Source organism: Zalophus californianus, chromosome 9 (assembly GCF_009762305.2).
Source record: "Zalophus californianus isolate mZalCal1 chromosome 9, mZalCal1.pri.v2, whole genome shotgun sequence".
NCBI lineage: Eukaryota > Metazoa > Chordata > Mammalia > Carnivora > Otariidae > Zalophus > Zalophus californianus.
Window position 1 is genome coordinate 64,682,277 of NC_045603.1, and position 12,445 is coordinate 64,694,721.

Below are 12,445 nucleotides of genomic sequence, written 5' to 3' on the forward strand. Positions count from 1 at the left end.
GGTGCTCAGTAGCCATGTATGGGTAGTGGCTACAGTATTGGCTGGTACAAATCAGAGAAATTTTTGTTGTTTATTCCCTTTTCCTTTGAACTCTTCTTCTAATTCTTAGACATCTAGTATTACCTCAGATGGGAAGGTTCGTCAGGAGTCAGATGTTTGAGATTGCCTGCAGTACTGTAGGGTCTACAAATGTATTTTGATGATGTTGAAAAAAGATGTATGTATTTTTAATTATCTTGTGTCTACATCACATGATTTTAAAACCTAAAATGTTAGTCTTGAAAATGAACTAAATCTCTGGTGCCTTTTTGGTAGCTAATTATGAATAAAGTATTATTTCTTAATATGTTACTTTTTTTCTTCTTTTAAGAGGAAAATTTGTGCTAAATAGAGAAGGATTACATTTCAGTTCCTAGGCTACCTCTTAACTTCATCCCTGCCTTTTGTTGCTTTGGTTTTCTTGGAAGGACTTAGAATTGTTTACACTTTATATATTGTGCCTTTTTGGGGAATAATTTATGTCTTCTCACCTGCAGGCTTACCTGCAACAAGTTCAAGATCTGGTGATATTAGAAAGCATAATTCTGCAGACTTTAGGTAAATTTATTTTCCTTTAAAATATTAAGAAATGTATGTAATGTAAAATTTTAAAATTTGCAAAATAGGAAGCAGAAAGAAAATCTCTGGTGAAGGTTTTTGCAAATTACAGAGGTTGTGGAATGCGGTTTAACCGTGACCTACACCATAGAGAGAAGTCAGGTATAGCCGTCCTTTGGAATAGTAGTTAGCAGGTTTTTTTTAATTCTACGTTCATGATTTGTTTTGGAAGGTTTGTCAGTTATTTATGATAAATAATGGCAGAAACTAAAGAACTTTTTTCCTTTCACGGATTTTTATGATCCGTTTGTCTGTCATTATATTTAGATAACAGTGTATATTTTTAAAATTGGTAATAGTTTATTTTTTTTTAAAGCGGTCATGTAGTTTTGTTTTGTTTTTAGATTTATTTATTTCAAAGATTTTATTTGAGAAAGAGAGCGAAAAAGAGAGCATGAGCAGGCTGAGAGGCAGAGGTAGGAGCAGACTCCCCGCTGAGCCGGGAGCCATATGTGGGACTCCAGGATCCATGACCTGAGCTGAAGGCATATGCCTAACAGACTGAGCCACCCAGGCGTCCCTAGATTTATTTATTTGAGAGCGAGAACAAGCGCACACGTGTGCGCAGCTGCGTGGAGGGAGGGGCAGAGGGAGCGAATCTTCAAACACACTCCCTACCCCGGGGTTCCATGGGGCTCTGTCTCACAATCTATGAGATCATGACCTGAACTGGAACCAAGAGCTGGATGCTCAATGGACTGAGCACCCAGGCACACCTCTAATCAGTGTTTAGAACAGCAGAGTGGAGGTGGAGAAATTTCATTGCTAGCGGTTGATGGGCAACCCTGATGATTATCTATTATTATTTTTATCAGAGATACTACCTTTAAAACCTTAGAAATTTGGAAAATAAAGATTTTTTTCTAGTTCTCTTGGGCTGTTGTTCTCTTCTCTGGGTATGAGTTGTGTTGGTACACCTGTGTTTTATTTTTTATCTGTACACACAATTCTTCAAGGCTTATCTTTTTTTTTTTTTTTTAGCATATATGCTGCCAAAGTGAGCACTCAAAGTTTATCTCTGAAGTTAATTTCTGTTAATTACCTTTTTACTTTAAATTATCTTCAGAGTAACTGTATTTTAGGGGGAAATGATATCTTTCTGGTGGAATAAATTTTAATATTTTAATGTGGAAGCCAGTTAGATCTAATTTGCATGAATCATTTGTTCATTGAAAATAATTTTCTGTTTAGAGATTATTGGTGTTCCAGGGGTCTTGAGACTGCATTAGCTTTATTATTTAGTGCAAAATATGATTGTCTGTGAAGATAATATGTCTTAGAGAAGAGTGTGCTATATGTGTTATGTGACCCTCTTAGCCTCTGAACAGTAATTTTTGGAGAGGAAAATGAGGGAGGCCTTTAATGATGACTCAGATAAAAGAAGTATAAAATGACTCCAGTATCTTTAGCTTTTTAACTAAAGTACTTTTTTTTTTAGGCTTTGAACTAACAATTGATCACCCACATACACATGTGGTAAAGTGCACTCAACTGGTTCGAGGTAAGGAATCCCAACTTGAAATGGCTGTTTTAAATTGTTTTACCATTTAATGGCTATGATTTATTTATGGTGGACAAATATATAACATAGCTGCTTTGGCTAGAAGTTAAATTGAAAGGATTACCTGGCTTAAGTCAAAATGAGTGTTTCTAACTTGGGATTTTTCTGCTGGGTTCTTAAAGTTTTTAGGTGATCTTCAGTTAGAGAGAATTAGCCTCTTGACAATGTTTGTCAGAGCCTGGAGCAGATTTCATAAAGTCAAATGACAAGTATCTAATAGCAGTTTAAGGACATATTTAGATAGAAAGCATTGGAAGGTTTACATTGAGCAAGGATAAGGTTAAACAAAGGTAGATATATGCTGATACTGAAAAGACTGACTTTTAAGGAAAATTATAGATTTACTTTATTACCCAGAGCAGTTTTTTGGGAAAGGGGAGATGTGTTTTTTTTTTTTTTTCTTCTTCATTGTGGTATATCAAGTAATTTATGTTATTTGATGTTTTGGGGTCTGAATCACAGGCTACTCCATTAAAAAATTTTTTTTTAAGCACAGATCACTTTTCCCAAATATACAAAGGTATTCTGGGTCTGATCTTGCCTCCAAATTAGTTCATCTTCTAGTTCAGTATTTTTCAGTGAACCCTTGCATCAGAATTTCTAGGTTACCTGTTAAAAATGCATGTGTCCTCTAAACATACTGAGTCACACTCTAGGAAGGATGTCCAGGAATTGCATTTTAAACAAGTACTTCAAATACTTGATGTGCAGTGTAAAGCTTGAGTTCCTAGGTCTGGAAGCAGCATAATTATTATAATTAAAAGTTGCTGATTTGTCTTCTTTTGTAGAATGTTAAACATCAGGTGGTCAGGGACCAAGTCTGCCTTACTCGTTATTATGTTCTCTATTTGGAAATATTAAATGCTCACTAAATAATGGAGAATGAATGGAACTAATAACTTTTTTCCCTCTCCCTCCCTCCCCCCCCTTTTTTTTTTTTTTAGCAAGCAAGGACTTAGCACAGACTTCTTACTTCATGGCAACCAACAGGTTTATATTTTAATATTTTTCCCTTCTGTTTTTGGGATAGGGCTTTACTTGGGTTGGAATTGTCACTTTTTGGGGGGTATCTGGAAAGATAACAGGTCTAGCACTTAGTAAACGAGAACCGAAAGACCCAGGTTGGATTGTTGATACAGTGCATTACAGACAATTCTCTGGGAACTGTTGATTTTTCTGTAGTTTTCATATTTTACCTTAAATTTCCATGGTGCTTTTTAATTTGCTAAGATGATGTAATTATGTAGTACTGAGTGTTTGAAAGTGTACTCGATTCTGCATGTCTTCCTTTGCTTTAAAATATCCAAGAGCAGGGGTGCCTGGCTGCTCAGTTGGGAGAGCATGTAACTCTTGATCTCAGGGTCCTGAGTTCGAGCCCCACATTGGGTGTAGAGATTACTTAAAGATAAAATCTAAAAAAATAATAAAAAAAATAATCCAAGAGCATGGTTCTGTAAGTTTAGGTAAACTTGGGGTCAATAGTGACTAAGAATCTAATTTGGAGGATTCTGCAATAATTACGGTATTTATTTATTTATTTTAAAGATTTTATTTATTAGAGAGTGTGCATGTGTGTGACTGAGCGCGCATGAGCCGGGGGAGGGGCGGAGGGAGAGGGACAAACAGATTGCCTGCTGAGTGGGGAAGCCCGACACCGGGCTCCATCCTGGGACTGTCAGATCATGACCCAAGTCAAAGTCAGATGCTTAACCAACTAAGCCAGCCTGGTGTCCCAATAATTATGGTATTAAAAGACTTAGTTTTCTTCCCCCATTGCCAGATAAATGTGCATGTATATGTGTAAAGAGTTATGTCTTTCTTCTTCCCTTTTTAAAACAAAAATTAATACATAATTTGTATTACCAAATTACTTGATCAGTCTCATCTCCAATTGATTGTTCATGGAAATCAAAGATACTCCTATTGACTGTTGTTTCATTTTTACAGCCTGATAGAAATTTTTGAAGTAAACCATCAGTTAAGCATATTCACAATTGAGAGAGTGATTGATTGTCTATTCATTATTTTAGTTTAGTATATTTTTATTTTTTTAATTTAAATTTAACTTAGTTAATATATACTATGATATTAGTTTCAAGGGTAGAGTTTAGTGCTTATCAGTTGCATACAACACCCAGTGCTCATTACATCAAGTGCCCTCCTAAATGTCCATCACCCAATTACCCTTCTGTTCATTATTTTAAATAGACCAGACCTGTGATTGGCAAGAGATAAGATAATTTTAAGGGGATTTTAAGTATTTGATTTAGGGATTACACATAACTAAAAATCTTTCCTTGAGTTCTAAGCTGCTTCTCAGGATAATAGATCCTTATTTTAACAAACTGAGTACCCTGTCTCTTTGGTTTTGGTTCTGGTCTTTTGTCAGTGTGTGGGATTGAATGGTGTATAGCCAAAAAATTCAGAAATGTTACCTGAGCAGGTGGGTTAATGGAAAATCATGTTGAGTGCTGGATCAGAGCACTGGATATTTCTTACCCTTCTTACTCTCCAGTGTTTTTTAATTTTTTTTTCTTTTTAAATAATGGAGAGTTTTAACTTTGGGTTCAGAATTGAGAGCTCATGACACTCTCTTGTTTCCTTCCCTCTGATGTCAGCCTGCATTTGACCACATTTAGCCTGCAGTACACACCTCCTGTGGTGGCCTGTGTCTGCATTCATCTGGCTTGCAAGTGGTCCAACTGGGAGATCCCAGTCTCAACTGATGGGAAGCACTGGTGGGAGTATGTTGACGCCACTGTGACCTTGGAACTTTTAGATGGTAAGTTTTAGAGTAAGGGACCTTGAAAAGCACTTGCTCTTGATCTGTGACATATCTGGCCCAAAGTGACTTGATTCAGATGAAAATAGTTAGTTGAGGTTATTCTTGTTTTTTTACTTCTGCTTCTCTGAGTTTGTCTTAAATGTTCTATTTCATTTGTAGAACTGACACATGAATTTCTACAGATTCTGGAGAAAACCCCTAACAGGCTCAAACGAATTCGGAATTGGAGGGTAAGAATTATTGCTGTCAGCTTGTACAAAACCAGTTTTTTTTCCTTTTGACTGCACAGTGAATGTACCAGAATTGGTTATGTACCCCAGGTTTGGAATTTCCCTTTTTTTAGTTACATAATAATCATGACAACTTCATAGCTTGGATACTGGCTCAGAAGTCAGTGGTGATAGGTGATAGCAGGATTTGTTTTGTGTTGTGCAACTCTTGTGATATAGTCAGTCGGCAACATTGATTGTTTTCTGTGTGGAGACTGTTAGGGAAAAAATGTGGCTTCTCTGAGTCATAAAGTGTTGGGTTCTGGTAGAGGAAGGATAGAGTTACAAGGTTAGAGCTGGTATCATTCTGCTTTGACATTATTTGCTTTTTAAATGGGTTTTAAATTTTGTTTTTATATAGATTGCAGGCTAAAGTTGTATTTCTTTTTTTTTAAGATTTTATTTATTTATTTGACAGAGAGACACAGCAAGAGAAGGAACGTAAGCAGGGGGAGTGGGAGAGGGAGAAGCAGGCTTCCTGTGGAGCAGGGAGCCTGATGTGGGGCTCGATCCCAGGACCCTGGGAACATGACCTGAGCCGAAGGCAGACACTTAAGGACTAAGCCACCAGGTGCCCCCAAAGTTGTATTTCAGATATTTTTCAAAGTCTTACTTACATAATGGGATCATTCTTTTTTCCCTTGGCATTAGATAGAAAGTTCATTTAAACATGTTCCCCGCAGGGGCGCCTGGGTGGCTCAGTCGGTTAAGCATCTGCTTTTGGCTCAGGTCATGATCCCAGGGTCCTGGGATCGAGCTCCCTGCTCAGTGGGGAGCCTACTTCTCCCTCTTCCTTGTGCTCTCTCTCACTATCTCTTTCTCTCAAATAAAATATTTTTTTTTTTTTAAATAATTTGGCAGTTTCTTTTTTTTTTTTTTTTTTTTAAGATTTTATTTATTTATTTGAGAAGGAGAGAATGAGAGACAGAGAGCACAAGAGGGAAGAGGGTCAGAGGGAGAAGCAGACTCCCTGCCGAGCAGGGAGCCCGATGCGGGACTCGATCCCGGGACTCCAGGATCATGACCTGAGCCGAAGGCAGTCGCTTAACCAACTGAGCCACCCAGGCGCCCCTAAAATATTTTTTTTTAAAGATTTTTTCATTTGACAGAGACACAGTGAGAGAGGGAACACAAGCAGGGGGAATGGGAGAGGGAGAAGCAGGCTTCCCGCTGAGCAGGGAGACCGATGCGGGGCTCAATCCCAGGACCCTGAGATCATGACCTGAGCTGAAGGCAGACGCTTAAGGACTGAGCCACCCAGGTGCCCCTAAATAAATAAAATCTTAAAAAAAATAAATAAAAATGTTCCCTGCATTCTCAGAAATCCAGATTGATAAAATTAATTTCAGTCTCTTGAGTTTAGTGAATTGTAGAAAATGAGTTTGTCTAGGATTCACAGGAGGCTTGAGAGCACATAGGTCATCACTGTGATCATATGACACCTCACCAAAATTTCTGGAATTTGCTTTTGGACTAACTGCTGTCATAGCAGTCATAAGGCATAGACGTTAATGAATGAATTTTAGATATGCACAAATTAATTTTTTTAATTGGCTTGTAGCATTGGTATAGATTGCTGTAACTTTTTTGGGGATGTGATAGAACAGTTAACGTAAGATTACCCTTTTTGCAAATTTTTGAGTATACAGTTATTTATTTATTTTTTTTTTAAAGATTTTATTTATTTATTTGAGAGAGAGAGAATGAGAGCCAGAGAGCACGAGAGGGAAGAGGGTCAGAGGGAGAAGCAGACTCCCTGCCAAGCAGGGAACCCGATGTGGGACTCGATCCCGGGACTCCAGGATCATGACCTGAGCCGAAGGCAGTCGCTTAACCAACTGAGCCACCCAGGCGCCCCGAGTATACAGTTATTGATAGGTGTTATGTTGTACAGTAGGTTTCTAGGACTTGTATAACTGACTTTGTACCTTTTGACTAATACATCCTTGTTTCCCCCCTACCCACAGGCCACTATTTTTCTCTGTCTATATGAATTTAAATCTTAGATTCCTCACATAAGTGAGATCATATTTTGTCTTTCTGTGTCTGGCTTATTTCACAGCAAAAGGCCTTCCAGGTTCATTCATGTGGCAAATGGCAAGATTTCCATTTTTTTTTTTAATTGTGGTAAAATGCATATAGCATAAAAGTTACCATCTTAATCATTTTTAAATGTATGGTTCAGGAGTATTAAGTATATTCATATTGTTGTCAACCATCATTACCATTCATCTCCATAATTCATTTCATTTTTTAAAACTGAAACTTTATACTCATTAAATAACTCCCCATTCCCCCTGGGGAATGCCAGCCCCTGGCAATCACAATTACGTTTTCTGTCTTTGTGATTTGGCTACTCTTAAGTGTTTTATATAAGTGGAATAATACAGTATTTGTCTTTTTGTGGTTTATTTCACTTAGCATAATGTCAAGGTTCATCCATGTTGTAGCATATTGTAGAATTTTTTAAAGGCTGAGTAATATTCCCTTGTATGTATCCACCACAGTTTGCTTATCCATTCATCTGTTGATGGATGCTTAAGTTGCTTCCATATTTTAGCTACTGTGAATAATGCTGCCATGAACATGGGTGTACAAGTATGTCTTCAAGATCTTGCTTTTTATTCTTTTGGTTATATGCCCAGAATTGGAATTGCTTGATTATATGGTAATTCTGTTTTTAATTTTAATTTTTTGAAGTTTTTAAATTTTTAGAAAAATAAAATTTTGAAGTCCAGATTGTTCCCTTTTTTTTTTTTTGTTATCTGTGCCATTGATGTCATATCCAGGAAATTGCCAAATCCACTGTTGTGAAGCCTTTGTCCTGTTTTCTTCTAAGAGTTTTATTGCTTTGAGTCCTTTATCCAATTTTGAGCTAATTTTGTATATGGTATTAGGTAAGGGTCCATTGAATGTGGATATCCAGTTTTCCCGGCAGCATTTATTTTTATTTTTATTTTTTATTTTTTAAGATTTTATTTATTTATTTGACAGAGAGAGAGATAGCGAGAGAGGGAATGCAAGCAGGAGTGGGAGAGGGAGAAGCAGGCTTCCTGCTGAGCAGGGAGCCTGATGCGGGGCTCGATCCCAGGACTCTGGAATCATGACCTGAGCCGAAGGCAGACGTTTAACTGACTGAGCCACCCAGGCGCCCCTCCCAGCACTATTTATTAAAAAGACTATTCTTTCCCTGTTGAATGGTCTTAGCATCTTTGGCAAAAATCATTTCACCATATATGCAAGGGTTTATTTCTGGGCTTTCTCTTCTGTTTCATTCATCTGTATGTCTCTTTATGCCAGTATCACACTATATTACTGTACAGTGATTACTGTAGCTTTATAGTAAGTTTTGAAATCAGGAGGTGTGAATTTTCCAGTTTTGTTCTTCATTTCCAGATTGTTTTAGCTATGTGGGGGTCACTTGAGATCTCATATAAGTTTTAGGGTAGCCTTTTCTATTTCTGCAAAAAACATTGGGATTTTGATAGGGATTGCATTGAATTTACAGGTTGCTTAGGGTCATAATGTTCACATTTTAACAATATAAAGTCTTTGAATCCAGAACATGCAATGAGTTTTCCATTTAGTCTTAATTTCTTTTAGCAGTGTTTTCCAGTTTTAATTGTACAAGTCTTTCACCTCCCTGGTTAATTCATAAGTGTTTTGTTTTGTTTTGATACTATTGTAAATAGGATTGTTTTCATAATTTCCTTTACAGATTGTTCATGTATAGAAATGCAGCTGAAATTTATGTGTTGACTTTGTATCCTGGTACTTTGCTGAATTTATTAATAATAATTTTTATATATGTGGAGTTTTCTATGTAAGATTATATCATCTGCAGAGGCCTCTGGTGCCTTAGTTGGTTAAATGTCTGCCTTCGGCTCAGGTCATGATCCCAGGATCCTGGGATCGAGTCCCTTATCGGTCTCCCTGCTCAGTAGGGTGTCTGCTTCTCCCTCTGCCTGACCCTCCCCTTGCTCGTGCTCTCTCTCTCTCTCTCTGTCAAATCAATAAAGTCTTTTTTAACAAAATTATATCCTCTGCAAACAGATAATTTTACTTTTTTGCCAATTTGAATGCTCTTTCTTTTCTTTTTCTTTTCTTTTTTTTTTTTTAGAGAGAGAATGTGAGTGGGGAGGGGCAGAGGGAGAGAGAGAATCTTAAGCAGACTCCATGCTCAGCACTGAGCCTGACATGGGGCTCTATCTCACAACCCTGAGATCATAACCTGAGCCAAAATCAAGAGTCAGACGCTTAACTGACTGAGCCACCCAGGTGTCTCTGAATGCTTTCTTTTGCCTACTTGTCCTGATGAGAACTTCTAATACTTTGTTGAATAAAATTGAAAGGGGCATGCTTGCCTTGTTCTAGATCTTAGCAGAAGCGCTTTCAGTTTTTCACTGTTGAATGTGATGTTTACTTTGAGTGTTTCATATATGGCTTTTATTATGTTGAGGTAGTTTCCTTATATTAGTTTGTTGGGTGTTTTTATCATGAGAGCGTGTTGAATTTTGTCAAATGCTTTTTCTGTATCTGGAAGATCATGTGTTTTTTTTCCTTTATTGTGTTTATGTGGTATGTCACATGGATGACTTCTGTATGTTGAACCATTCTTGCGTTCTAGGAGTAAGTCCTACTTGGTCATAGTGTGTAATTCGTTTAATATGCTGCTAAATTCAGTTTGTTAGTATCTTTTTTTAAGGTTTTGTTTGTCAGAGAGAGAGAGCGAGCACAGGGAGGGGAAGAGGTAGGCAGTGGGAGAAGCAGACTCAAGTTCCCCCTGCCCCTGATGCGGGACTCGATCCCAGGACCCTGGGATCATGACCTGAGCCAGAGGCAGACAGATGCTTAACCGACTGAGCTACCCAGGCGTCCCAATTTGTTTAGTATTTTGTTGAGAATTTTTACATCTGTGTCTTCTGTCTGGCTTTGATATCAGGGTAATGCTGGCCTCATAGAATGAGTTGAGAGGTATTGCCTCCTCTTCAAATATCTGGAAAAGTTTTAAAAAGATTCACCAGTGAAGCCATCAGGTCCAGGGCTGTTCTTTGTTGGGAAATTCTTTTATTACTGATTCAGTCTCCTTCCTAGTTACAGATCTGTTCAGATTTTCTCTTTCTTTATGGTTTATTCTCGGTAGGTTTTGTGTTTCTAGGAATTAGTCCATTTCATCTAGATTATCTAATTTAAATTATCTAATTTAGTTGTTCAGAGTACTCTTTTTTAAAAAATTTTTTTAAGTCAGGTTTATTAGGGTACAATTTACATAGAGTAAATTTTTCCCCCCCTCTTTAATGTCCATCACCCAGTTCCCCCCATCCCTCCAACCCTTTCCCCTCTGGCAACCCTGAGTTTGTTTCCTGTGATTAAGAGTCTCTTATGGTTTGTCTCCCTCTTTGATTTTGTCTTGTTTTATTTTTCCCTCTCTTCCCTATGATCCTCTGTTTTATTTTTTAAATTCCACATAAGAGTGAGATCATATAGTAATTGTATTTCTCTGATTGACTTATCTCACTTAGCATAATACTCTCTAGTTCAATCTGTGTCATTGCAAATGGCAAGATTTCGGGTTTTTTGATGGCTGAGCAGTATTCCATTGTGTGTGTGCGTGCGTGTGTGTGTGTGTGTGTGTATTATATATATATAATATGTCATCCCATCTTCTTTATTCATCTGTTAGTGGACATCTGGGCTCTTTCCATAATAGGGCTATTGTGGATATTGCTACTATAAACATTGGGGTGCAGATGCCCCTTCGGATCACTACATTTGTATCTTTGGAGTAAATACCTAGTAGTATAATTGCTGGGTCGTACGGTAGCTCTATTTTCAACTTTCTGAGGAACCTCCAGCTGTTTTCCAGAGTGGCTGCACCAGCTTGCATTCCCACCAACAGTGTAAGAGGGTTCCCCTTTGCATCCTCATCAACATCTGTCGTTTTCTGACTTCTTAATTTTAGCCATTCTGACCAGTGTGAGGTCGTATCTCATTATGGCTTTCATTTGTATTTCCCTGATGCCAAATGATGTGGAGAATTTTTTCATGTATCTGTTGGCCATTTGGGTGTCTTCTTTGGAGAAATGTCTGTTCGTGTCTTCTGCCCATTTCTTGATTGGATTATTTGTTTTTTGGGTTGTTGAGTTTGATAAGTTCTTTATAGATTTTGGATACTAGCCCTTTATCTGATAAGACATTTGCAAATACCTTCTCCCACTCTGTCGGTTGTCTTTTGGTTTCATCGATTGTTTCCTTTGCTGTGCAAAAGCTTTTTATCTTGTTGAAGCCCCAGTAGTTCATTTTTGCCTTTGTTTCCCTTGCCCTTGAAGACGTGTCTAGCAAGAAGTTGCTGCAACCAAGGTTGTAGAGTTTTTCTGCCTGTGTTCTCCTCTAGGGTTTTGATGGATTCCTGTCTCACATTTAGGTCTTTCATCCATTTTGAGTCTATTATTGTGTGTGGTGTAAGGAAATGGTCCAGTTTCATTCTTCTGTATGTGGCTATCCAATTTTCCTAACACCACTTGTTGAAGAGACTGTCTTTTTTCCATTGGATATTCTTTCCTGCTTTGTCCCATACAGTTGAGGGTCTATTTCTGGGTTCTCTGTTCTGCTGTGTGTCGTTTTTGTGCCAGTACCATACTGTCTTGATGATTATAGCTTTGTAATAGAGCTTGAAGTCTGGGATTGTGATGGCACCAGCTTTGGTTTTCTTTTTCAACCTTCCTCTAGCTATTCAGGGTCTTTTCTGGTTCCAAAGAAATTTTAGGATTGTTTGTTCCAGCTCCATGAGAAAAGTTGGTTTTTTTATAGGGATTGCATTGAATCTGTAGATTGCTCTAGGTAGCATAGACATTGTAACATATTTGTTCTTCCAATCCATGAGTATGGAAGGTTTGTCCATTTCTTTGTGTCTTCCTCAATTTCTTTCATGAGTGTTCTATAATTTTCTGAGTACAGATCCTTTGCCTTTTGTTTAGGTTTATTCCTAGGTATCTTATGGTTTTGGGGTGCAGTTGTAAATGGGATTGACTCCTTAATTTCTCTTTTTTCTGTCTCATTGTTAGTGTATAGAAACGCAACTGATTTCTGTGCATTGATTTTATATCCTGCCACTTTGCTGAATTCCTGTATGAGTTCTAGCAATTTTGGGGTAGAGTCTTTTGGGTTCTCCAC

The 12,445-nt window shown here is 37.7% G+C and overlaps 1 protein-coding gene across 3 annotated transcripts in view; it reads left to right on the top strand.

The window, feature by feature from the left end:
- CCNT1 (cyclin T1) overlaps positions 1–12,445 on the top strand; it is a 37,390-nt gene that overhangs the window by 13,508 nt on the left and 11,437 nt on the right. For 2 of the 3 annotated variants that reach the window (XM_027594199.2, XM_027594200.2), the window contains exons 4-8: positions 537–597; positions 2,096–2,158; positions 3,163–3,208; positions 4,837–5,000; positions 5,163–5,233. In XM_027594199.2, coding sequence (XP_027450000.1) covers positions 537–597; positions 2,096–2,158; positions 3,163–3,208; positions 4,837–5,000; positions 5,163–5,233 — 405 coding nt within the window. The remainder of the gene's footprint in view (positions 1–536; positions 598–2,095; positions 2,159–3,162; positions 3,209–4,836; positions 5,001–5,162; positions 5,234–12,445) is intronic. The other variant, XM_027594201.2, reaches the window with a different exon arrangement.